At 42.2% G+C, this 26,987-nt stretch overlaps 1 protein-coding gene across 4 annotated transcripts in view; it reads right to left on the bottom strand.

Moving 5' to 3' along the window:
- The window catches only part of PRKACB (protein kinase cAMP-activated catalytic subunit beta), a 121,585-nt gene that overhangs the window by 29,736 nt on the left and 64,862 nt on the right, over positions 1-26,987 (bottom strand). For 3 of the 4 annotated variants that reach the window (XM_059727995.1, XM_006259041.4, XM_019489106.2), the window contains exons 2-4: positions 6,911-6,972; positions 5,845-5,973; positions 3,578-3,676 (exon numbers count right to left, since the gene is read on the bottom strand). In XM_059727995.1, the coding sequence (XP_059583978.1) occupies positions 3,578-3,676; positions 5,845-5,973; positions 6,911-6,972 (290 nt within the window). Of the gene's footprint in view, positions 1-3,577; positions 3,677-5,844; positions 5,974-6,910; positions 6,973-19,117; positions 19,225-26,987 lie in introns of those variants that run through there. The other variant, XM_014593814.3, reaches the window with a different exon arrangement.

The following is a 26,987-nucleotide window of genomic DNA, read 5'->3' as shown; positions in this document are numbered from 1 at the left end:
GAAAAATCAACCTCTAACTATGCACTCTACATAACACACACAAAACAAAATGGTTACATGGAAAGTCCTGAAAAACAGGAGTCATCATCAGCAAAGTGAATTACTAAATCTGAACGAGGAATCTGTATTCCCGTGTTTGAAAGAACAGAAAAAAGAAGTGTAATCATTAACTTCCTGAGTCAGATTGGCATAGAGACTGACCGGAAATTATAGGCACTAACTCACAAGCCACAGAACAGTGATTTATGTACCCATCATCAGGAAATATATTTGCTCCTATATAGCTCCTAATTGGCCCCTCAAAATAGGCAGCCTAAAAATGTTAGTCTTTTCATATTTGCCAGAAGTTTCCAGAGATCTAGACTGAGCATACCTATAAACTTGAAATGGTATTAGACATATTTTCATGTTTTGAAAAACAATACAAGCACTACTGTTATCTTCATTAGCAGAGGGGGACATTTGTTTGCTGAAGTGGTTCTCGGCCTTCTGAACTCAATGCACCGCTCAAAAACTTTTGTGAATTAAACAGCTCCCCTTATGCCCATTTCAAAAACTAATTTATTCATTACAGTGCTTACCTCCTAAGGGGAAAGGGAAGCAAGGAGAAGGAGCAGGTGTGCAGGGACAAGTGGGTGGTTACTTCCCACACAGGGACTGGGGAGCTGTGTTGGGGAGAGGAAGGAGGAGCAGCTGGGCAGGGATGAGCCTGTGTTTACCTCCTTGGCACCCTGCAAAGGATCTCATGGCATCCTAGCCTGCCATATCACCCCAGATGAGCATTGTTAGTCTAAAGGGATACCTACATTTATTACAAACTAGCAATATCATCTTAGCATGATTAAATGTTAAGGTTTGTTCAATCCTAGAAAAGGCTGTCATCAAGATCTGTTTCAGCTTGTCAATAAAACAACAAGTGACATTCTCTTCTCACACTGCTGAATTATGAATTTGGTTCTATTTCCTACAGAGAATTTTGTTTAAAAATCTTCCTGTCATAGAACTACTTATTTCCATGCAAAACCCTAAAAGTTTTGCTTGGTTTCAGTACATCCTCTCTCATGGACCCCCGACTGATCAACTGGCAAGCATGTGGAAGAGTTCCTTTCACTGCAGGCTCATACCACAGATTAATATATTGTATTGAAGGTGGAGTTTGGAGTGGTATTAGACTTTATTTTGTTGTCCTTTATTACTTGTAAGATGGGTGGGGGGGCATTTTTTTTTTGTTTTGTACAAAACATCTTGAATTGGCTTCTCTTTCTAGAAGCATCACTTTCCACTTTGTTGAAGGAAGGCAACACTTATTTGACAAAGCTAGGATATGATAACTAGGACTAGGCCTATCTTGCGGTTCTCCCCTTACTATGTTTGATTTAAGGGTTAAAAAGTCTTTACCACTAGACGAGGGGTTTTTGAACCCGAAAGCTTGCTTAATAACTATTCTCCAACTATTTGGGTTGGTCTAATAAAAGATATCAAATTCACCCAAGGAACCGTGTCTGCCTTTACCACTAGAAGAATTTAAAAAAAAAAATCTCAGGGAAAATATTACAAAATTTGGGAGCAAAAATCTCCCCAAGGAGTGGTTTGGATCTGCAGCTTGTGTAAACTGGTATAGCGATGGTAAAAACAGTGCATCTATACAGAAATAAACTGGCTGAGTCTGGCCCAATATCTAGAGAAATGCATTTCCAGAGTGGCTTCAAAATCAAGAGTTGCTTCTTTAAGTGAGCTCACTTCTTACTTAGGCTGAGGGTTGAGCCCTGGTTAATGGGCTGGATCCGGTCTGCAGAACCATCTTGTGTCATCCACATTGCAGGGCTCCCCAAGGGTCTGGAAATCTGGTGGTGGGGAACACTGGCAGCATTATTTGGTGCCAAATTTCTGAACTTGTAGGGAATCCCAAGGACTAGATAACATGGCACTGTGCACCAGAGTGCGCCAACGTGTAGCTGAATTCAGCCAAGCATGTGGGTGGATACAGCCAGCATGCATGTTGGATCTGGGGGTGCAAGATCAGGCCTAGGGACCAACCTCAAGTGCCAAGCACACATGGGATCCAGCCCTTGAGCCAGCTGACCTTGTGCCACTCATCCAGCTTGTGGCACCATAAGGTTGGGAGCTGCTGACTTAAAAGTACTAGTTGGAAGAGAAAAATAATGCAAGGGAGGTACTACAGTTCACACAACAACTTAAAGATTACTCTAATCGGGGTCATAATGTATAAATAGATTTCTGAAAATTTACCATGCAGATATTGTGGGACTACACTGAAAAAAAAAAAATACTTCCAGATGTGGCATAAAAGGATGTCATTAAAGTAACTGGTGATACTTTGAAAGAGACCTTAACTTCTTCAGGTTTAAGTTTCTTGAATAATAATATATGTGAAACTTCCTCAGGTTTAAGATTCTTGAATAGCAATATATTTTGGAGACGGAGTCAGCCGGATCGGTCTGAAGCGGGGAAGAAGTTGCACTTGAGAGATTAGCTCATTTAGAGAAGCATGAGCTTTCTGACATCTGACAAAATAGGCTGTAGTTTATGAAAGCTCTTGCTTATCTGAATGAGGTAGTCTACAGCATATTTCAGTTGGAATACCTGCCTAGTTTCCAACAAAATTCAGACAGTTTTGAAGGACTTTCTGATGCAAGATCTCTATTACCAAGATGATGATGAAAGTTGACTCTTGGAAAGTTTATGCTGTGCGCCATGCCCTTACACAATTTTATATAGCTGGTGGTAAAAATAATCTGAAAAGTTGGAATTTAGAATGCTATTGAATTAACAAGGTAAAGAATCCTCAGATATTGTCTTCAGCTTCAGTTTCTTGCTCATCTCTGCCTCATTGTAGATTTTGCCATAGATGTTACTAAGTGTCATCAACAGATGCATTAAATGGCTTTTTCCCATTTCAGCTGGAATTTGTTAGAGAAAGAAGACTTCAACATAAGGAAAGAGGATTTTTGATTCCTCTTCAGAAATAACCAAACAGTCCAATATTCCTAGATACCTTATACGTTCTTTAGTATAACACACAAACGCACATACCATTTGTATGGTCATAATTGAAAGAAAAAAGGCTGGAGAAAGAGGCTTTTTGAGGTTTTTTTGCATAGCATTTCACAGATAACTTTAGTTAAAGGGAGGTCTTTGCCTTTAGATATCACACTCATCTGACTGCCTGGCTACAACTTACATTTCACATTACAATGACAGAGATGAGAAAATTATTTGTGAAAAATCACAAAAAAAGGGAAAATGGCTAATCACTTTCCCCCACTTCCTTCCAAAAATGGAGTTATTTCAAATTGAGAGTGCCATTTTAGGAAAAAAAATATGCAAAGTATATTGACCAAAGTGTATGAATTACTGGATATTAGTCACAATTCGTATTCTGTTTAGATGACACAGTGCTGCAGGCCAGATCTGGCCTGTGGGCCAGCGGTTGAGCACCCCTGTTGCAAGGCTACTGTACCATAGTTACGCTTGTAGATTTAACGTGTGAGCATATACTAGACTTTCTTTCTTTCTTTCTTTTTTTTTGAACAACTGTATTTAAAATAAAGCTTACCTTAAAAGAATACTCCAGTCTTACAAGGAAAGGAAAATTTACTGCTTGTAATATTCTCTTTTCATTCAACGTGTGTTCTATTTGCTTCAGTTTGACAACCTGTAAAAACAATCATTGTATTCTTCAGTCCTTAAAACTTATATGCAACTTTACACACGGTAAGTGACAGATTTCTAGTACAACAATACCAATGCTTATTTAGAATTTTTTCTCTTAACTTTCAAAAGACTCTAGTACTCAAAATACATGGTTCATGGATGGCTCTTTTTTGTATGAGATGCAACAGGGAAGCAAACTTCTCTAGGTTTTCTTCATAAATTTCTTACTTTAGCCAATGGAAGCCCCTTTCAACAGCAAAATGGTGGCTCAAACAAATCTATTTGATCTTTGGACTGTGAGAAGACCAAAGCGTGCCAAGTACTTCTAGTTACAGGTTGTATATGTGCGTGTACTATACATCATATTTACTTGAATCCAAGATAAGGTTTCCCTTCCCCTATTTATCATAGGTTAAACCCCCCACCTCTAATCCAAAATGAGGAGCAAGGTGTGGTGGTGGGAGGCAGGAGTGACTGCTGTAGGTCTGACTCTAGCCCAGGGTTGGGATTACAGCTGCAACTGCTGCCCACCCCACTGCAGCCTCTGCCCTCTTCTCCTCACCCCCCACCTACCTTCTGTCCCTTGGCTTATCCTCCAGGCAAGGTTCTGATCTTGCTCCAATCTGGGGCAGGAAGCACGTAGTTACTCTGGCCTCAGCTCAGTCCAGTAGCAGAACTGGCCTGGGCTCCAGTTCCAGACCAGAGCTGCTGCCACCACTGCTACTGGGACCAGCTGAGGCTAGAGCAACTACACTCCCCCTGCCCAGGCTTGGAGTGCTGAGAGAGCCCTGCTTGGAGAGCAGACTGGTGTGAGGAAATGGTTGCAGGGGGCCTCCAGGCAGGGCAAGTGCTGGGGGAGGGGACAGATGGGAGAGGTCACACTACTGCCCACTACTGCCAATCCCCCTACCATTTGCCTCCATGATTGTCTGTCTCCCCTTTTGCCTTCCTGCTGTCCCCCCTGCTTTTCTGCCAGTGCTTGCCCTGTTGCAGCGGTGGAGGGGGGATGAACTTAAGGTGATTTGGATAAAAACTGGATTCAGTACATGAAAACATGTAATAAATGTATAAATTTTCCATGTGTGGAATTTAATTTGGGGGGGGTTGTTATCTTAAATTCACAGTCTTCTTGGATTCAGATAAATGCTGTAAGTACTTACATACTAAAAATGGGACTAACTTATTTTACAAAGCTCATGTACTAGCCAGAAGATGACTATGGACATTGAGCTAAAAATCAACATTTCCACTTTTACATTCTCATAACAGTGCCAGACCTCATAATGGATTTTCCTTATTCTGCTGCTTAAGTTAATTGTAACACTCTTGCACAGAGATCTGGAATCTGGATCCCATCCTCTAGAATCCATTTTAACACTCTGCTGCCAAAAGCAGTAAACAGCAGGCTTCTGACCTCTGTCCTACCATACCAATTAGGAAAGAATTCTATTTCCTCTTCTTTCACTGACGTCCTCTTAATTATACTAAATAAGGGATTTAGAAACAGTTGCATGCGACCTAATAATTTCTTAAATGTGAAATATTTGTGATGGTTTAAATAGCAATATAAAATAGCAAATAGGGGCTCTATGAAATTTGAATTATTTTAGTTGCTGTGCAAATATTCAGGCAATTTTCCCTAATCAGTAACAAATTGCTTACTGTGTTGTACCATACAAATGCCATCTAATGCCAAAAATCAACGCAAAAATATTATTTTATTGATTAATTTTTTCAAAGAAATTACTGGTGCTTAAAAAAGAAATCCATTATATACATAGAGACTACAGAACTATGCGCGGTGTGGTGAGGAGGAAGGGCAGAGAGAACAAGAGAGGAACTAAGCGTTTCACTGAGGGGCTGAACTATAAGCATCTGCCAAGAAACATGTTTTGCTATGACTAGGCAGCAATTCTGAAGATTACATTATTTTACACATCATAAGGATTCAATATTAAAAACAAGAGGCAGAACGAAGAAATGTTAAAGAACTAGTTCACCTGCAGCTTCAGTGGTGGCTAAAAGTTGCTGTAATATTTTCATTTTCACATTGTGACAACACATTTTCTTTCAAAGCCACAGATAACTATTTAAAATGAGATCTATATATTATGCTTGCAGTAGCAGTGTTTTCACCACAGAAATAGCATAACTGCAAAATGTACCAACCTTCTGTTTGTCCAGTATCTTCATAGCATAATACTGTTCTGTGGATTTGTGTTTCACCAACATAACTCTCCCAAATGACCCTGTTCCAAGGGTTTTTTGTCTCTCAAAATCATCTAGGCCAGCAGTATTCTATGTGGACAAATATATAACATATTCATAAATATTATTTGCAATTGACCTAAAGTGATAGGAAATAGAATAGTTTATCGAAAAAGCTAGATAAAATTAATTCTATGAAAGACAAGTGAAAAAGAGAGTTAACTAACGTAATATTATTTACACATAAGAGCCCTTACTAAGAGGTTTCTCACAGTACTCATTCAAACAAATTTGGACTTATTTATATGTATTATATTTAATTAATAGAAATAACTATGAGGGTGGCATCTGCCTATCAGGGAACAGAAATTAGCGTGCATCTAAACCACATTAGCATAAAAGCAGCTAAACAGAATCCCAAAATAGACTATACCTAAAAGCACCACTATGGCTCTAGAATAAATGCTAATGGTAACTCTACATGGACATGTGTTATGGAATTATTTATTAATCATCTAGAATACATAGTAAAGAGACATTTATAAAAGTGTGCATCATCGCATTATTTGAATACTATTTTCAAAGTTAACATTAAACCATTTCTACCAAATATACTTTTCATCTTTCCTCATCACAAGGGAGACTTTTTCTTAACAAAATGGGGGGTTGCTAAATCAGGAGAGAGATTTCTAAGAAGACTATTCAAGATATGCCAAAGTTTCCCATCATGAACAGTTAGTTGTAACATGTCATAAACAAGAGAAAGTTTAACAGAGCTTGAAACTTCCAAGGATTAAATAAATTCACAGCCAAGAATCTATCACTCCAAATGCCCTTTCCTACAGCTACAGAAACCTCCATCTTGAGGAGAAATGACCAAGTCATCCCTGTTGATCTTAAGTGCAATGACAAAAATGGATTACTATTTTCAGTTTGGACACTGAACAGCATGTGTATTGATGCCCAATTTATCAGAAAAAAAATGTAATATTTAAAAAAAAAATTGAAAGCTTAAGCTGTTCCTTACCTGAGGAGGGCTTTCCCATTTTCTTAAAAAATCTTCTTTGGCTTTGGCTAGGAACTCTTTCACTGAAAACCAAAAGATATTCCTTTTAGTACAATTTACCAAATGTATAAAGTAGAAATTTAAAATAACTATGCTTAAACGGTATAGTTATTTTTTTAAGTACCTGATAATATGCTAGTATATAAGAACTGAAGAATGAAGTTTAATTGCCTTCACTCTACTTGAAGCAAGCATCAGTGCCTCTAACATTTCTACAATATCTCCAGTGGACCTCTAACCCTCCTGGAGTACTACATCTTTCTATACACGTTGCTTAAACTACTTCAGATCTAATTAGTCACAATACTGTACACACAAGCAGGCTTTAAGGTGATGTTAAGCATTTTCAAACTGTTTGGAAAAAAACCTGCCCTTTACAAATCTACATCCAAATAGGGCAGACTATTTTTAAGTTGTGTTTTCTTTCCATAACTAGAAAACAAAATTATTTTTGTTGCTTCTGTCCCCATGCCCCCCATCACCTTTACTTAAAGGCTGTTTGCAAGCTCAAGGACTAAGTGCACAGCGTTACTGCAAGCAAAAACAAAAACACAGGGCTACACCACCACTGCACGTTAGAGATGCCCACAGTCAGAGAATATACTTTTAAAATATCCATTCTGCATTGAAACTATAGCAATGTAGTAAGAGTACAATTCTGGGTGACTGTTTAAAATGTGCACTAGTAGATGATAATCCAAGATCATTTTTCATCTGTTTTAATCCTCAAAGATCATTACCAGCCAGGGCAGTATAAATTATTTTACTGACGTAATGATAAAACAGAAGCTGTTTCTATTTTTATTGCCATTCTGAAATATTCAAAAAACTAAAATGAAAAATCCATGGTAGTTTTTCTTGGCAGCAATCCACATAATCCAATATTAACAATGACAGGCATTTAATACTGTTGTTTTTCTATAGGCAATTTCTAAAAGCATCCAAGAATGCTGTAAGTCTTTTTTGAGCAGGATGCAGAAACACATTTTAATAAGGGCATTTAGTTTCCACTACTCATAAAAAGATAACCTTGGTTTAGAATCAGCTAGAAACAATCATGTGATAAAGCAAGAACTTCCTGCTCTTTGCCTCTAAAGAATACTGTTTTATCTGCACAGCAGATTTTTATATATGTAACCCTTGACTGTTGCTTTAACACTGACACAGCTTCTGCAGTGCCAGCAAATGGCAGAAACCATACACTTGACTATTCGGTGTTTCTACTATGACATTTTCTTGATCACTTTTGTAAAAATACCAATGGATAGTCTATGTTGGGCTCCCACCATTACTGGCACTGGCAAGATGCATCAATCTAGATGGAATTTCAAAAAAATCCTCAGAGCAGATGCAGCCTTGAAGGCTAGGGCACTAAGTAGAAGCATTGTATCTATTGCATGGTTATTAACTTCTAATTAGTTTTGATCTTTTTTTTTCTCTTCCAGAACGTTAGTTTAAAAAGGAACATGAGGAATATACTGATTATTTCTGGCAGAAGGAACTGTGTAAATAGAAATACAGTATTCAGTAACCAGAAAAAAGAGTTTTGTAATGAAGACATTGTTCTAATCAGTGTTCAATTACCTACAATTAAAAATTTTAGTCAGTGAAGAAATTAGCACATATACTCTGAAGGAGAAAAACATTTCCTTTGCCTTTGAAACTATTTTTTCAGAGTTTATAAAAACTAAATTTGAATCATACCCAAGAATTAAGATATATTTTAAAGTTAAGGACAAGAGAAAAAAAATCATGTTATTTTCAAGAATAGGTAGAAGATCCTTACTAAAAGAGATACAGCTGAGAACACAGTTTTGTACCTGCTTGCTGTAGGAGCAGAATCAAAGCACTGAAGGAATTTTGTTCATTTTATTTTTCTCAATGTACCAGGGACCACCATTCTTTCACTAATATTTTTGGTCTTGTCAAATTTCCTTGCAGGTAACAGCCAGATTGTTTAGAAACATATTCCTGTATTTTTAAATTCCACAGAGAACTTAGCAAGTGCAAGAGGACATTTTACATGTACTCTTTCCTATTGTTTTCATTATAGGATAAAACATGCTGAATATTAAGAAACAGCAATTGAGTTGGAGATGCTCAAATTGCTTGAAGCATGAAAAAAAATTGTCCTTCAACATAAAACCCCTGTTTTATCTTAACTTACTTTGTTCCCTCCTCTGTCTTGAGACTTTTTTCAACAGTGCTTCCCATCTAAACAATACATTTTCTGGATGAACTTAGCTTTAAATCATTATATTCAACATATTTCTCATTTGATATGTGAATTATACTCAGTTGCAATTTTTAAAAAACAAAAAACAGATCCAGGGCAAAAATTCCAAAAGCACTTATGTGAGGTAGGAACCCAAGGCCCCTGGCAGACATCACATTTGTTGCACATAATATGCAAGTATTGTACAACAAATCATAACATACCAGACATTAAACCAGTTTAACCCCGGATAAAAATGCAGATCAGTTGCTCACTGAACAGGAACATCTTTGTGGCACAGCACAGAAATATCCCACAATAATTTTAACATGGGGCCAGCTGGTATGTTATAATTCGCTGTGTAATTCTCACATGTATTGGGCAGCAAAAGTAATGTATGCCAAGAGCCTAAGTCTCATTTTCAGAAGTTACTCAAGGAGCATAAGCCCTAATGACTGTCAGTATTAAAGACATAGGCATTTCTATACCCAAATCATTTTTGACAATGGGCTGTAGGCACGTAAACTGCTTGGATCCTTTTGAAAATTCTAACTGTCTCTAAGTATCAATATTTGCTCCAACAGTACCACTGGCTAGGTTTTCTGGGTACTGTTTTTGGCACATGCAAGCTAAGTTCATGTTAATTGGTTGGTATGGGCCACTGTAATCAGGAACATACTACGCAACATCATTTTTCACAGCTTGACACTCCAAAATGACCAGGCAACAGGGCAGATTTAATCAAATGACAACTTCCAAGTTTTCCTCAAGTGCACATTTTTTAGCCATTTTTCAATGTTATGATTAGACTTGTTTGGACTTTTGATCTTCAAATGTTTTGTAACATGGTCTGTGACTCTGGGCTCTGTTGAAAGAGTGAGCATACCAAAGGTCTCTATAGGTTCACCAAGGGTTTGCAGGAACATTCACCCACACAGATGAGATGATGAAGAGAGGAAAGAAAGAGAGAAAAAAGTTTTATGTATTTCCACAACAAACACATAGAAAACACAAGTACATTCCAACTCTTCCCCCCACAGGAATGGCTTCGGTAATGAACCACCCTTCCCCACATAGGATGGATCATGCTATATATAACACAATGCTTAAGGGAAACAAACAAATACACAAACAAACAAACCCTCCTCTAAAAACCAACCAACTAACTAAGCAAAACCTCCACACAGCTCTAAATACTCTTATACAGAACGAAAAAGGTTACATGTAAAAATTAAAATCTGATGACCATGTCATCACAAAAATAAGCAGAGAATTAAAATTTTCAGAAGAAATTAAGTCATTCTAATTAAGTTAGTTTGCCTGAAATCACTCATATAAAAAGTATTACCAACAGAAAAGATTTAAGTTTACTGCATCTATTGGTTTGGTTAATTTTCTCCTACTGTTAACCTTCTTGTGAAAAAAAATGTTTGAGGTGTACAACTGTGTAGGATATCATGGAAAAAAGAAGATACCATATTAACTTGAATAGAGGATGAGGTTTCCACCCCCACCTCAAATCAGTATGGGGGGAAAAAACCTCCTTCTTTATAACTGCATACAAGGAAACCACTTTAAATACACTGCATACCATTAAACTGCTGCCAAAAGCAGCGTGTACTCAGTAATGGAAACCATGGGCAAACAAAGATGGGAACCTACCACAAGACCAGGTTAGTGCCAACCATCTGAATACAATATATAGTAGTGCTTGGTCCCCCTCAGCACAGGCTCTTTTTCAAGTCATGATGAGCCATTTTACTGCACACAGTTCAACTTCCTCCTCACTCCCACAGCTAAGCTGTGCCTTTCTTTCCTATTTTCAATAATTTCTGTTCACCAGCCTTAAATGTCTGGCAAACAAATGGGGTCCTAAACAGTTCACCCAGAATCTCTCTGTCACCCCCTATCTCAGCCTGTCGCATTTGATTAGTGTGGCCCCACTCTCCATATGCTGGAGCTGAACCAGGTTGCCTTGCAACTCATCTGCATATAATTTTTGGAGGATTCCAAGACATGTGACAACACCAGGTTCAAGTCATGAGTGGGGTGCTAATCAGTACATGGATACTTTATGGTGGGTAAGAGGGAGCGTATCTGCACGTACACATACTGAGCAGTGCTAACCTACAGGGTCATGATGGCATTAAACATTATTGACTTGGCCAGGGCCCAGACCAATGAACTGCATGGTAAATCATAACCTTTCTGGCTTTGGACTAATATCATACATAGTTTGTATTCTATACAGGAAGGTAAAAAAGTGCGGCTTAAAAGTATGCTTGTGGAGTACCTGTGCTGAAACTTGTGTCAGCTTCAAAAAGAAAGATAAAATGAGTCACTTTATCCTTCGGTGTTTTCAAATTTGCCCCTCACTTCCACGTGCTTAAGGAAAGCAGTGTTTGACAATAAAGGCAGGGGAAAGAAATTGGGGGGCAGATGGCAAGGGCCCTGAGCCCTGCAGATTTATTTTCCCTGCTGTAGCAGTGAGACAGGGACATAATCAAGGCAAACTTCCAATAATTAGATTCCAAGGCTGGAAAATTATAACAGATATATACATTTTCCATATATAGAATCTAAGTATTGGGTGGTCATCTTATAATCAGGTTCATCTTATAACTGAGTAAATACAGTAATATTTCTAAAATAATTCATAATAAAAAGATCAGCCCCATTATTTAATAACAGAATGTCAGAAAGTCTGAATTGCATGAGCTACAATAACGGAAGTGGTGCATTTAACTGATCTGGAGCTGGTCTGTGATAACTTATGAATATTGTATGTTCCTTACATCATTGCAGGGTTGTTTGCTATATGCATATATTGAGTTAAATCAACAGCTAGATAGTCAAAAAGTGCCCTCAGGAAGTAGAATATTCTGAAACTGGAGCAGGTACCAGAACACCAGACACATTCACTGATTCTGCAGAGACTTGGAGTGGAGAAGGCCGAAACGGGTGGAGGAAAAGGTACAGTTAGTGATAGAAAAGCTGCAGTTAGTAGCTAGGTTGGTTTCTGACTGGGGCTAGGGACAGAAGTTACACAGACTGGTTTAAGTGATCAGAAACTGGTTTAAACCTGTAACAACATAAATTCAGTACACATAAACCAGTTTCAAAATGGCCAAACCTGGCTTAAGATAAGCCTGGTTGAATGTAATATCAGACTTGACTGATTTGGGTCAAACCAGTTTATGCAACTTCTGTCCCAGACACCTTCCTGGTTTAAGTTCAGGTAGAGTCCCCCAGCATCCCAGCATGCTTTTCAGCCCTGGGTTTGGCTGTGTTGTCTGTTGCAGAGCACGGCTGGCCCAGCCCCTTTGCTCCCTAGCCAGAGTAGGGGCAGGGGTGTGGCTGGATGCAGGCCTGACATGGTCCCCTAAGGCAAAGGGAGCAGGGAGGGGGTTCATTCTCCCCCGCCAACCCCTCTCTCACCAGGGGACTGCAGCCAGGGTCTGCCTGGCTGGGGTGGAGCAGGCCCTGTCAGCCATTCCCTGCTCCCTACTCCTGAGGTAGGGGTGGGAGCTTGGCCAGAGCTGGCCGGCATGGCCCCCCTATCCACCTGCCTCACCTGCGACGGGGCTGTGGGGCTGAGCCAGGCCGGCCTGTGGGTGCTGCTAAGGGTGGACATGGAGGGGCCAGCCTGGGCTGGGCTGCGGGGGCCAGGCCCTTCCCAGACATCTATGGCTCAGGCTGGGGCCATGGGGGCTGCATGGCCAGATTGTTCCCAGCTCCCTATGACCAGGCCAGGAAGGGAGAGTCATGGAGCTGCAGCCGGCTGGGAAGGACCCTTCCCAGAGGCTGCAGCTCTGCCAGCCCTGTCCGGCAACTACCTGCTGCAGCTGCCACCAGTGGCACCCCCCATCCTGTGGAGCACCCAGTGACTGCACCCTCATCACAAGCTGTGGGCTGCCTGGGACCAGGCAGGCTGTTCTGCCTCCCTTGCCTCCAGATGCCGCCACCCCTGCCATACCACTTTGGGCAGAAGCCGTGGGGCTGAAGCTTCCCGCCCTCCCACCCAATGCATGGGGCAATGGCTCCAGCTCCCAGATGCCTTCCACCAACTCTGCCTGCAGAGGGTATTCATCACACTGGGTGGGCAGAGTGGGTTGAAAGCAGCCAGAGTTGGAGCCAGAGATCCATGCGTTGGGTAGAAGACATGGGGCTGAAGCTCCCTCCGCCCTGAGCAGCACTGCACAGAGTGGCAGGAGCAGGAGCCGCAGCTGGAGGCAAGGGGAGCAGAACAGCCCTGTTGGGCCAAGCCAGTTTCCCCTCGCCTTGAGTGGCTCCAGCTCTCGGCTGCCTTCCACCAGCTTCTCCCACCCAGTGTGTGATGATGAGCAGCCCCTGCGGATGGGTGGAGCAGGTAGAAAGCAGCAGGAGCTCCATGCACTGGGCAGAAGCTCCCTCTGCCCCACTGATATGCAGAGTGGCACAGAAGGGTCAGGAGTGGGAGGGAGAGTAGCCGCTGAAGACAAGGGAAAGTTGGCTTGGCCCAGCAGGGCTGTTCTGCTCCCCTCACCTCCAGCTGCAGCTGCTGCTCCTGCTGCCCCGTGCAGCACCACTTGGGGTGGGGGAAGCTTCAGCCTTGCAGCTTGCACCCAAAGCATGGAGCTCTGGCTCTAGCTCCAGCTGCTTTACACTCACCCAGCGCAACGAGCAACCCCCGTGGGCAGAAGGGCTGGAAGGTGTCCCGGGAACTGAAGGCCCATGTGCTGGGCAGAAGCCACAGAGATTAAGCTTTCCGTTCACCCACTCAGAGTGGTGTGGCACAGTACGGCAGGGGTGGCAGGAACAGTGGCAGCTGGAGGCGAGGGGGGCAGAATAGCCTGCCCAGCTCTGGGCAGCCCACAGCTTGATGCAGCTGCAGCACTCAGGTGACTGCCTGGAGACAGGGAAGTTTAATCCTCCCCCTGTGCCTGAGGTGCTGCCCATGTCTGGCCTTGGGGACAAGCCTGGCAAGAGCTGCTTCCTCCTTCCCCCTCCAGGCTCAACCTAGTTGGGGTCCCTACAGGCCAGGGTAGGGGGTTTAAATCCCTCTGCAATTATGCTTAGCCCCTGCCAGGGGTCAGCCTGGATCTGGCCCACAAAAAAGTTTGATCTGGCCTTGAAAGGTACAATCTGGTCTGAAGCAGCAGGAGGGGAAGGGGAGAGGAGGAAGTCAGTGCCACATTGCTCCATCATGCTGTCCATCTGTTCAGCAGCCCATTTGCTGCTCTCTTGCACTTGAGCTTACCTTCACTGCAGAAATTGCCATTGGAGATATCAACTGACAGTGAGGGTAAGCACAACAGACCTGGGTGCTGGGGAAGGGGTTGAAACTAGTTGCAAGTATTAGGCCACAGCAGCAAAAGGATGCCAACCTCTGGGCTACAGAATAAGGTCTGGGGTAACATGCAAGTCATCCCAAATAGGCCAAAGACAGGCAGAAATTCACAAAGACCTTCTGTTGGTCTTAAAGTCCCTTTTCTTCATACGTTTTAGGTCTATTGTTTCCATTAACGATATTTTGCTTTCAGAAGGCCACTTTTGGTCACTAGAATCAACACGCATTACAAACTCCTGAAGGGAAGAACTGTAGGACCTGAATGCAGTTGCACCTGCTTGGGTAAGTACAAACAATGAACAGGAAACTGTAGCCCTGCTTCTGGTCTAAGAGCAAGAGAATCATGCTCCACCCAAAGAAAGTTAAAGGCTTAAGGTCTCATATGTGGGAAGTATACTCAGAGGCTGCATCAGACATACAGGCATGTGCACTTTGTTGACCTGCAAACCTCTTTGCAGCACCACAAACCATGTTCCTAGAACATTAAAATATGCCCCATGATGCAATTTTGCAGCACAGGGGCAAATTTTGCTACCAGGAAATCCCAGTAGTATAAAAAGGGTGCAAAGAAGTGGCACAGCACATGTGAGGGGAGTATGTGCCAGCAGAAACAGACTTGGTCCTCCAAGAAGCCACTCTGGCTGCCAGTCTCCACTCCTTCAGTTATCCCCCAGCTCCTCCAGCACACCAGGAGCTGGGAAGAGTGGGGAGGGGGCAGTTTCCCTGAAGCAGGGCAATTTGTACCACACCAAAGCACATGTGTAGGGGCATGCACCATGATAAATAGTAGTAGCACAACTTTGTGCTGCTACTATTTTTGTTGCTGCAAGCGCATGCTCCTGCATGTAGGAACACACCGGGAGAGACTATAGAATAGGTGAGAGATGCAACTAATCCTGAACTGCAAATAGGCAAGTGTGACCTTGCATTTCTCCCACCTTCTCCTGCCTTCTACCTAAGTGCATACTTTGAGGGGGACTGTGTTAGCTACTCTTATGAACATTCACCATCCCAATGAGAGAGAACAAAAGAGATATTCAGGAAAATCTTCTGAAAAGGATCCATGGCAAAAAAGCAAAGACTAAACATATTAAGAATAAACACTGGGCCCTACTGCAACCCTCATCACCTGTGCTAAATGCCAGTTTCTGCTTGGAATTTAGAATGCCCTATATAAAACTACAATTTAATTGCAAATCCAGAACTTTAATATAATCACTAAAAAAGTATAAAGGTAATAGGTCCTAAAACAATATATTTCTAGCAAATCTCTGGTTTACAATTAATGGCAAAATACACATGCAGAGAATTCACAGGATAATCCTATTTTGAAATATGATATATTTACATCATTCATTCATTTTAAATATTAAGTATTTGATGTTATAGCCCTAAAGCCATATCCCTTCACATAGGTACATATAAATGCTCTGTGTTTGGCATACTACCAACTGAGAGAAGTGTGATCTAAATAAAAAACTGGAATTTTCCAGAATCCTAAATCCAGTTCTCACAGTCTGTGTGGTCTTGTTGAGGCCACAGGTCTTGTTCAAAGTTTCCCTTCCTTAAAATGGGAAGAATATGAAAATTCACAGAGTCGATTCATGTGAAAGTTTTTGAATATGAAAACAGACCTAAGTACTAAGCATGAGTGGCCTGAAGGAAATAATTTAGCTTTTATAGCTGCAATTAACTTTCTAACCACAAAACAAGCTTCAAACAGAAACTAAAGCACCTCTCTAAAAACTGACTCAAGTCAACAAAGGCAAAATATGTAGATCCTGACAATATGAAGAACAGTTGGTAAGAAATCAGTAATATGTACTGAGAGGCTAGATCTTGGTAAAAGCCAAACTAGTTCTCTCCTGTGAAACAGGCTGTTCCATGGACTCATGAGTTTTCATTAGGCATTTCCAGGTTTTTGCAGAAAGCCTTCATTATTTTCCATTCTTTTAAGCATATACAACATAGCACTAAACAGGTGAAAACTGAGTACATACTGCAAGGGTTGGAAGTTTCCTATGAGAGAAATGCCAATTTACATACAATCACTTTGAATTTAAATAACTTATTCTATTTATAAAGGAGGAACTTTAAGTAGTTTGTACAAGTTGCCCAGCAAACAGAGAATGGCTTACTGAACTACCAGTTACACTGTTATGGCTACTGTAACCACTGCTTCTCCTCGACCCAGTCTGAAAATGTCCCGCCTCCATTATATAAGGCTTCCTTAAATTACAGGATTAGTGTTCAAACATTACAGCACTGGATGCAATTTTAAATTCCTAAACATGGTCTTTAATACCAAGATAAACAAAACACTTGCTGCTCATCTTTTATTTTGATCTGTGGCTAGTAAGCTCCTTGGGCTTTCCCATGATGACCAGCATTCACTCCCAGGTGCTAGGAAGGCATGTTGCGATTCTTAGAAGCATGCTGGGTCTATGAACCATGGCAGGGAATCCTGCCTGTTTTACCAACTTCAGACTTTCAATGCCCCCCTAATCCCTCAATGTGATCACTTGAAGAAATAGCTGGTGTTTGTCTTCTCTGCCCACATTAACTCAGTTATAACTTTCCTTTTTGGGGGGGAGCCTATTTCTTTTCCACAATACAGTCTCTAGCTCTTATGTTCATCTTTCCCAACCCTTTGTGCTCTCCTACACCAAACAGCACCAGAAAAATGGCACAACTGTGGTCACTTTTGAACTGCTGTTCAGATTTTGAAGTGGCAGTAGGACTGAGCAGGAGGACTGTTCATTTCATCCTGTTTGACAAAGCAGAAGCAACTCCAGCACCACCAGGACCATCTGTAGCCTCAAAACAACAGCAAACTCTGTATCAGTTCAGCGTTTCATCCATTATTTTCACAACTATATGGGCTAGATTTTTTTCTTAAGCTATTTTTTTTAATTTCTACAATAGTTAGTGGGGTGAATCCCTTGCTTGATGGGACAAACAGTTACCAGTAGCAAGTAGGGGACTCTGACACATATGAGAGCCAGATTCTTTAAATCAAAGTTCATGGGACAGTTCTGCAGGAGATCCATACATATGCTGGAATATGGACAAGGGGACAGACATGCGCGCACACAACTTTAGGAAATGAGCAGCACTACTAACTGACCTGCTTAACTCACTATAAACACATCTCAGAGGGAGAGCTGTGGTGGTTGAAGAGCTGAGAGGTAAAACATAAGGAAGAAAGAGGGTGATGCAGGATACAGCAATAAATTACAGAGGAAAGAACTGCTGCATCTGTGGGCTACAAAGGCAGAACCGGAGTCCCTTCAATTTCTGCATGCACACATTTAGAAAGTAATTTTAATTTGCAACAAATAGAGATTGAAGCTGACAAGATCCACCAAAAGGCTCAAAATTAGTAGGCAGATAAAATAAATTCTATTCATGATTCTGAACTCCTGGACTTTACAGAATTGTAATTATGTCTGTGTTGGACCCTCAGGGCAGCTATATAGTCGGTAGCTGGCCTATTTGTAGGAAACGGCGCAACTTCTGCAGATGGATCTGTGGCTCAAGGATCAGACTCTTAAATCATCTCAAGACCCATCAATTAGCCATGGTAGAGATCACCTTCAAATTGAGAGATTGCTGACGATGACATGTAGGAAACAAAACTATTATAAACTATGATTATTGTCCTAAAGCTCCAGTCATTTCTAAAAACAAATGCAAACAAAGCAGAAGTCTAAATAGTATTTCCCTCTAGGTTTTCTGGTTTGAAACTGCAAAAGACTCCTGTTCAAGAAGCACAGTGTTTTCAGTAAACAGAAAGTTATTTTTTTTTTTTTTTTTACTGAATTCTAAACAACAGAAGATGTGCTCTTTCGCAACTGGACTAGCACTCCTACAGCTGAAATGGCTTTTCTTCAGTTCTTGTGGACCTGATGAGGGTAGTAAACCCAAATACACTTCCAGATGTGAACTCTGATATTACTTAATTACCTTAAAAAATAATAGTGGCCCAAAATGAAAGCAGCAGTGACCGTGGAGAGACTAAACTGCTAAATGTTAATCAAAACTAATAATACAATTTACTTACTTTGGGGCTTTCTACAGAGACTGAATGTAGCAGTGCTTAACAGAAAGTCATTCAAGAAATGTAGAACCCTTAAGTGAAAATGTGAGAAATGACCTTTTCAACACAGGCAACTCCAGATCCAATAAACAGAGAAAACTAACACTTGTTTCAGTTTACGTATTAAGTGATGTAGATGTCCAGGTCTTTCCACAACTTTCCTGACTAATTGGAGGGAAAAAGCGCTCTCAAATTCAAATTTTAAAAAGGGATCTAGAACCAGAGAACTTCAATATTTTGAGACTAATAACCACACTTTAACAAAAGATTAAAAAAACCAAGAACAAAGACCATATTGCTCATAGAAGTACATAATCCAAGGTCTAAAGGAGGAAAAGGAGCATTCACAATGTGCTATTTTGCAAATAACTAACAATAATGAATGTTAAAGATGAAACATTAAAAAGGTTAAAAAAGAAAAGAGAAGAGAAATTAAGGAACTACAGTATGGAGGACTTCCTGGGCAGATGTCACTAAGATCACAATTTAAGATGTGAATATTAAAGAACATATGCAAAGACTTACAGGTGGCTGATCTTACTTCATTCATTAATTTCCTGCAAGCAGATGCCAGGGTTATCTCACACCTAATGCTGGATACATAGTCTTCTTGGGGGGTTCCCGTTACTGTTTAAGCTTGCTTCTAAACTTGATTCCTATCCGAGACCTTAAATCCTTCTGCTTGGGTAACACACACACACACACACACACACACACACACACACACACACACACACACACACACACACACACACACACACACACACACACACACCCCCTCCCCCCTGAGGTGGAACACACACACACACCCCCTCCCCCCTGAGGTGGAGCCAATAGGACACGCCTGGTGTGGCTGTCAGGATAAAATCAGCTTAACTCCTCTAAAGTTTTATATAAAAATCTTAGAACCTGACACATCAGAATTCTGAAATATCTTTTGTGGAGCATACTTTTAATCCTTACAGGAAAAGGTTCCCTGCAATAACAAACTGAGATGTACTAGAGGCTCATTTTTTACCTTAAATAGCACAAAGACCGACTTCCTGAGAAAGGAAGTCTTGCATAAACAAAAACAATTTCCACAACTCTATGCACATAAAGCACAGACTAATTTTTTTCACTGTTTTGAGCCTGGGGCAAGCAGAAGATAGGTGTGGTAACTTACTATGTATTTGGATAAGGAGGCACATAACTATTTTGAGAGATACAATGGGATCTCATACAATTGGTCACATCTTGTATCTTATGGTTTGTTTCCATTCAGCTACTTTAGATCCCATAGCAAATGGGTGCTTCATGTTTCTCAAAGTTAAGTGGTCTAGGGCAGACCACAAAGAGCTTCTCTCCAAACAGTGAGATACCTTAAGGGAGAATGAGACACTTTATAAGAGTAGCTTAAAGTTAGAACATGTTACTGTCCTGCTAAAGGAACAGGTGTAGTTAAGCAGAAGTAGCTGCAAGATCATATACTATCCTGCTAGAAATTACTGTTGCTGATATATATATATTCCAAGGGAAAAATCAAATTGGAGACGAGTTCAGAAATTAAGAACCTAGACTATGTACTGAATATTAGAATATCTCCAGGGAGCTGAAGGAGACATCTAATCTAGAAGACTGCCATACAGAATTTCAATAATAAAAGATGCAAAACTACAGTTATAACTTTGGCCATAAAATGGGTGCCTGACAGTAGTGTTTTATCTTTAAAAAACTAAGGCAAAGGATTTATAAAACAGCTTAACCTTGTAAAAACTGTAAAACGAACAAAACAGCACTGAGGGAGGAGAGAGGAATATGTTTAGACATACAGCTGGGGCTAACTAGGGACTAGAGCAGGGGAAGGCAAAATACAGCCTGCAGGCCGGGCCTGCTAACTGACCGTATGGAGCCCACGGGTGGGGGCGGGGCTACCAACTCATGGGCTCTGACCTGCAGGTGGCCGGTGGCTCTGACTGCCACGTGGTGCTGGGCAAACAGAACGCCTTCTCTGCACAGGGTGGGTGGCAGGGACTGCTTCCGTCCAGAGCTGATGAGGCAGGGTCATTTGTGGACCTGGGAGGATGCCTCAGTCTCCACATGGAACCTGCTGGGTGTGTCCACAGATGATACTGACACCCACCCAGGGCTACTTCTGCCGCACTGGGGGGCGGTGGTGTAAACTGTGTACCAGGGGCGCCGGGGTTGCAAGAGAACCCCAACCCAAAATAGAAGAAAGCCCCAACTTACCATCTGCAGGGGCCGAAAGGAGAAGGCACGTGCAGAGAAACCGCCCACGCGGCTCGTCAGCTGCGTTCATATTCAGCTGGGGCCGGGTGACGTCAGCTGAAGACACCACCCGGCAGAAACAAAAGGCGGCCTCGGAGGCACAGGAGGGAGGCCAGTGAGCGGAGGCTCAGCGGGGAAGCCCACACGCTGAAGGGCGCAGCCGCTGTGTCAGGCAGCCCGGGGCAACAGGGGCGGAGCCAGCGGAGGCACCGGCAGCAGAGTCGGCAGAGAAGCCAGCAGTAGAGCCGGCGAAGGCACCAGCAGAAAAGTCGGCAGAGGCACCGGCAGCGGAGCCGGCGAAGGCACCGGCAATGAGGCCAGTGGAGGCACAGGCAGTGGAGCCAGTGGAGGCACCAACTGGCAAGCCGGCAGTGACGCTGACTAGCAAGCCGGCAGGGATGCTGACAAAGGGAGCCGTGGTGAGTGGCAAGAGCAGAGGAGGAGACGTGTGCCGAGGAGGCAAGAGCAACTACAGGGAAGCCCAGAGAGGAGGTAACGAGGGCAGGGCCAACGGGAACCCCAACGGGGATAGCCGCGGGGTGCAGCAGAAGACCCCAAGCAGGGACGGTTAACTAGCAGATGGGCCCACAACATCCCAAGAAGAGCCCACCGTGACACCATACCCAAGTAGGGTCAAGCCTAGGGGAGAGATAGGAGCCCCGAGTGGGGCAAGCAACCGGGGCTGGGGCACCTAGGCACAGGGAAAAACAAGACCCGTAGGCTAAGGGCACTCTTTATTCCTTTGTGGCCTCCAGGTCCACTGCTCACATCTCTCTGGCAGTCACGGTGGTGGGGATTGTACATTACGTCACAGGGTGGTTGGAATAGGGCACTAGGGATATGGGATAGTTGGATCTTGGACCAAGGGCTTCGAAGCCTTCACACCTGAGCCGCGACCCAGGGACACTGGGACTCTGGGCTGGAGGGCCACGGGTGGCTGGGGAAGAAACCGAGTGGAACCAGGGACGCCAAAGGGCCAGAAAACCTGCGACCGAAAGTGGCGAGTGGCTGGGGTGTAGGGGAGGTCGGAGCCCCGTGAGTGCCTGCTGAGAGGCGTGATGACCCTGGAGGCTGCCTCAAAGGGGAACCCCTCCACTGAGGTTCCATTCAAAGTCGTGGCAGGCGAGTTAAGGTGATCCCTGGATGTCAGCCAGGGTAGCCTTTGGGGTCCACTCACAAGCCTGGGACAGGCAAGATTGATAGTCCGGGCACGAGAACGCCTGGTAAAGCAGAGGTGGGCACACTGTGGTTGGGGACTGGGGCATGCTACAGCTCCAGACAGAGGGGATCATGCTGTTATGGCTTCAGGTGGGAGGTGTGTATGGGGGGGGTGGTTTCTACAGCTCAGGGGGGCCTGGAGAGAGAAAGCAAAGGAGAGTGAATGAGAACACGAGTGTGTGCACCCTTCAGAGGGCCCCAAAAGTAATGGAGCCCTCCAGTCAAAATAATTGCCCACCCCTGGACTAGAAGATTCCACAGTACATATATGCCTTAGAAATGCATTAAAAAAAGGAAAAAACTGCTTGATATACCCATTTTCTTGCCTACACTGCAAGTTTCTTTTAAAAGGAGGGATTCTTTAGCATATTGCTAGATAACAAAACAAAGCAACGTGAAAACAGCATGCCTGTGTCTACAGAGGGGTAACCAAGACACTAAGTTTCACAGTCTTCTAGATGCCTTGTGTGAAGAAACAGCGGGACCTATATATACCAGACTCAACACCTAAGAAAATATCTTGTGCTATTGCCAGTAATAATGTCTCAGATAACATTACCAAAGGAAAAATCACATTAGTCCCAGCAAACTCATATGGAAAAGATGTAATTTTTTGCATTTGGATCACTTTCAATTAATTGTATTTTCTGTGCTCTTCAGAGACAGCATTTGTAGGTTTTTCTTTGAGTCTCTAAGAGCACTTATGAGCCCAAAGGAACATAAATGATTAAGGAATCCTTCACTTTCACGTCTAGATCCAAAAAAAGTGGTACTCATCATGCATTAGTAAAAAGTATTGGTATCTCAGTCACCCAGATTCCATTAACAAGTCATTAAATTTGTACATTACATTCCGTTGCTTCTGTTGATAGTTCCTTGCCAATAATGTTAACATTCTGAAGGTGTGAATTAGAAGTTTAGTTTCTGTATCTTAAAAAGGAGAAAAATGGAGGCAGGGATGGGCATTAATCTCCCTTTTATCTTTAAATTCATCAACCCCTTTGTTCCACTGTCTGGAGTTCCTCTCTTCTCTTCCACTCCCATCCTAGACCTTGTCTGATACAGCTTCTCCTTTTGCATTCCTATAAAACCACTCGCCAAAGCATCTAGTTGCCTCTTCCTAGCTAAGCCTCACTCTTGATTTGACCTGACCTGACACCACAGACCATACTCTTAAAATCTTGGCCACTGTCTACTCCTGGTTCTTCTCCAAACTGTCTAATTGCTACTTTGGAGGATCCTCCTCTTCCTCTTTACTCTTTATGGGGATTCCACAAATTTTGTTCCTTGCTCCCTTCTCTCTGGGTTATCTCACCCCCAAACTACAACTACAAAGGTGGCTAATTCAGATACCCTTTAATACTCAAAGGGTTGTCTTCCGTCCAAACTCAAGTTTCAGTCCCTCTCTGCTACCTGTCCTCATCGGTTTTGTGATATCTGCGGAAATTATGAAAAATATCAGTTTCCGCAATCACCAGAAAATATGGTGTTTCCCCGCAATTTAGCATGGAATTGCACCCCACTCCCCCAAAAGCTTACTAGAATACAAAGGAAGCATGGCAAACCCTGTAGCCACAGAACATGTGGTTTGAGAGAGCTACTGAGAGGCTGAGCTAGTGACAGACTCAGTGAAGGCACCAGTCAGGAAAGTGAAAGGGTTTACGCATCATCTTTTAAGAAGCCAGATTCAATGCTGCAGTCTGAAGGTGAGTGAAAAGAAATTCAAGAAAGCTAAACACATTTCAGCTCAGGATCATGTCAGTTCCCTGTGAGAACCTCTCATGCAGATGGTGGTAAACAGTTTTGTTTTTTGTGCAATGTGACTCGAAGTATTGAGGAAAAACAGCATTGACTGGCATTTAGAGTCCAAATCACATAAAGAAAAAGGCTGCTGCAGAGGCTGAAGGCCAGAGGAAGAAACAAGCAATTATGTCCTTGATCTTTAAAAGAACCACTGAAAACAGTCTGACAAGAGAGGCTACATTTGCACTAGTGGAAGTGGAGGCATTCATGGCCACCAACATTCCTCTGGACAAAACTGAAAGCCCTGAATTAAGAGACTATGTGAACAAACACATGCCAAATGCTGGCAGTATCCCAAGTGCAAAGAAGCTTTGCCAAGATTATCTATCAGGAGTAATTGCTTCGCATGTTCCGTCTACAAAACCTGCATTTGCAGAATATGAATCAATCTTGATTGTAGCAGATGAAGCAACAGATGCCCAAGATAACTATGTTCTGCACATTTTATTTGTACCTGGGAGCTGGACAGACCACAACCTGCCTGTTTTTCAAACAGAGCTGGTTCCCCATGCATCTATCAATTTTTCTACACTGGCACAAGCCATAGTGAAGGCTGTTGTAAACTACAGCTTAGAATTTAACAAGATCTAGCATTTGTCTGATAATGCAACATTGCAAAGCTTTCTCTGATGTACTCCATGGAATGACATCCAATTCATGTCACCTGCAATGCACACATCCTCTTTTTAAAAGTGACATCTGGCGCGCATATTTTCCTGACATGCATCGCTTGGCTTCCTTTTTTAAAAAGCATTCAAATATTGTCCAGGCCTTAAACTTTGACATTGGGAGTCCATTGCTAATCAAAGTGGGGATCTACATGCAACTGTGTCACTTCCACCAGAGCCAGTGCTCAAGGTGGAATTTATGGTTTAATGTCATTCATTACCACAATAGAATATGAAGTACTACCAGCAATATGTATGCGAGGAGCATGAAATCGCACCCAGCGCACAGTGCGTGCTTAAACTATGCAATCTAAAGACAAGGTGATACTGAAGATGAAGTTATTATTATTAGTGTTCTATAAAAGCTTTAGTAATACTAAATTAATGTTAACCTTGATAAAAACAATTATTGTTAGTTGTTAAACACTAGCATGCAGTATCCACTGGCAGGGTCAGCTGACATCCTCCGTTTCTGCAGTGTGAGCACTTGTCCATCCGCTGAAATAGTATGTTCTGCATCTGCCGAATTGGTTGGAATGGTAAAGCAGCGTTTTGCCAAGTTGTAGTTTGTGGCTGAAAATGCGAGTTCATGGAGCTTCTACTGTGGTTTGAAAGTTGGCAGGCTTTCATCCACTAAACACACAAGCTGATGGATTTGATATGTCGGGTTGGAGACATGGCATCACAACAACTTTCTAACTATCAACGTGAAAGCCAGCAGATACAAGAATCGTTCCAGGCAATAGCTGGGAAACTAAATAACTACTACAAATACAATCAGCTGCCTTTTTTTTTCCCCCAGTGTTGTTCACATTATTGACCCCCAGTCAGGTGCCTTTTGAGTTTTGACCTTCTGCTACTGAAATCAATCCTTGGATGACAAGGAATGTGCTGCTTATATGAACTTTGTTAAAGACTGCCAGATGCTTTTGACTGTGACTGTATTTTGGGAGTCTGTTTCTGATCGGTTGCCATATCCCTACAAAGGAAAACACTGCTTTACCATTCCAACCAATTCAGTGAATGCAGAACATGCAATCTCAGTGTATGGACAAGTGTTCACACAGCAGAGACAGATGATGTCACCTGCAACTGCCAGTGGATGTTGTGTGCTAGCATTTAACAGCTAACATGAATTATTTTTATCAAGGTGGATTTACCCTAACCCATTATTTGGTATTACTATACTGTTTGTAGACTGCTAATAGGTTATGATCAGATCACATTAGTTACAACTCATACCGTGTATAAATTTATATTCATAATATATTTCAATTTAGATTTAATGTAATACTTAGACGTATAATAATGCCGTAATTTATTTGATATTTCTGTGGACTCTGCTATTTAATTAGGCCATAGTTTTTGCCTCTCAGCCAATCAGTGGCAAGGGATGGGGCTGCCAGGGCCCCTTGGCCAGTGGCGGGGGGGGAGGGGAGGAAGCTATCCACGAAAAGGCTATGAAATCTGCTCTGCGTGCTGTCGACGAAAATTCCTTCATCCCACTGTGATTTAGGTAGGGCCCTACTAATGGGTCTCTGGTTGCCAGCTCAAGCTTGACAGAACTAAAACAAATCTTCATACACACAGTACACTATACACATGCACACATGCCTGAAAGCACTCCCTGCTACCTCCCGTCTCAAAACACAGGACCATATACCATAGGCTGGGCTTTATTCTTGACTTCAACTAGTATTCAAGTCTATGATTCCCAAATATTTCCTAGCCACAGTCTAGCTACTTACATCTTACAGACAATAGATTTTGCAGTTCCATGCTCCCATATATGCCTGCAGTTGCTTCGGCTGCTCTGCAGTAACCGTCAGTGTGATTTTAATTACTATGCAGTGGTAGCTAAACTGAGGCAGTTTGCCCCTGAATATAACAGGGTTAAGTTGCCCCCAATATAGTTTTCACTTACTTCAGAGTAATTGCAGGAACAGTAACAGCTACTTCAGAGCAGCTGAGGTATGTTAAGTACTTGCCTGGTTACAGGTGCATGGGTAAATGCAGGCTTTAGAGATTTAGGGGTTACATACAGTTTTTGATATTTCTCTCAGGTTCATAACCTCTAGCTCAGGAACTACTGCTGTAAGTATTTAGATACAGGCTATTTCTAAATCTTGCCAGTTCTTCTGCATAGCATCTTTAAGACGCATCATTTCTTAATCCATCTGTAGAACTAAAACTCTTGTGCAGGCTCTCAACATTTCATGGTCCCTTTTTTCCCTGGATGTGGCAGAATTACTGCTGCCCTACTCATATCCTCTCAGAACGTCACTGCAAAGATCACTGACCGCTTCCTCTTTTCTTTGCATGCCTTCACTGTCTCCTCTTCATGTCAGATATAAAATACATGTCTCATCTTTCAAGGGACTTCCTGCTTGTCTGAATCTCACCTATTGACTCTTCTTTATTATCAACATGCTGATTCC

Source organism: Alligator mississippiensis, chromosome 5 (genome assembly GCF_030867095.1).
Source record: "Alligator mississippiensis isolate rAllMis1 chromosome 5, rAllMis1, whole genome shotgun sequence".
Classification (NCBI taxonomy): domain Eukaryota; kingdom Metazoa; phylum Chordata; order Crocodylia; family Alligatoridae; genus Alligator; species Alligator mississippiensis.
Note: the sequence above shows the minus strand (reverse complement) of the source record. Positions and strands in the feature narration are given on the sequence as shown.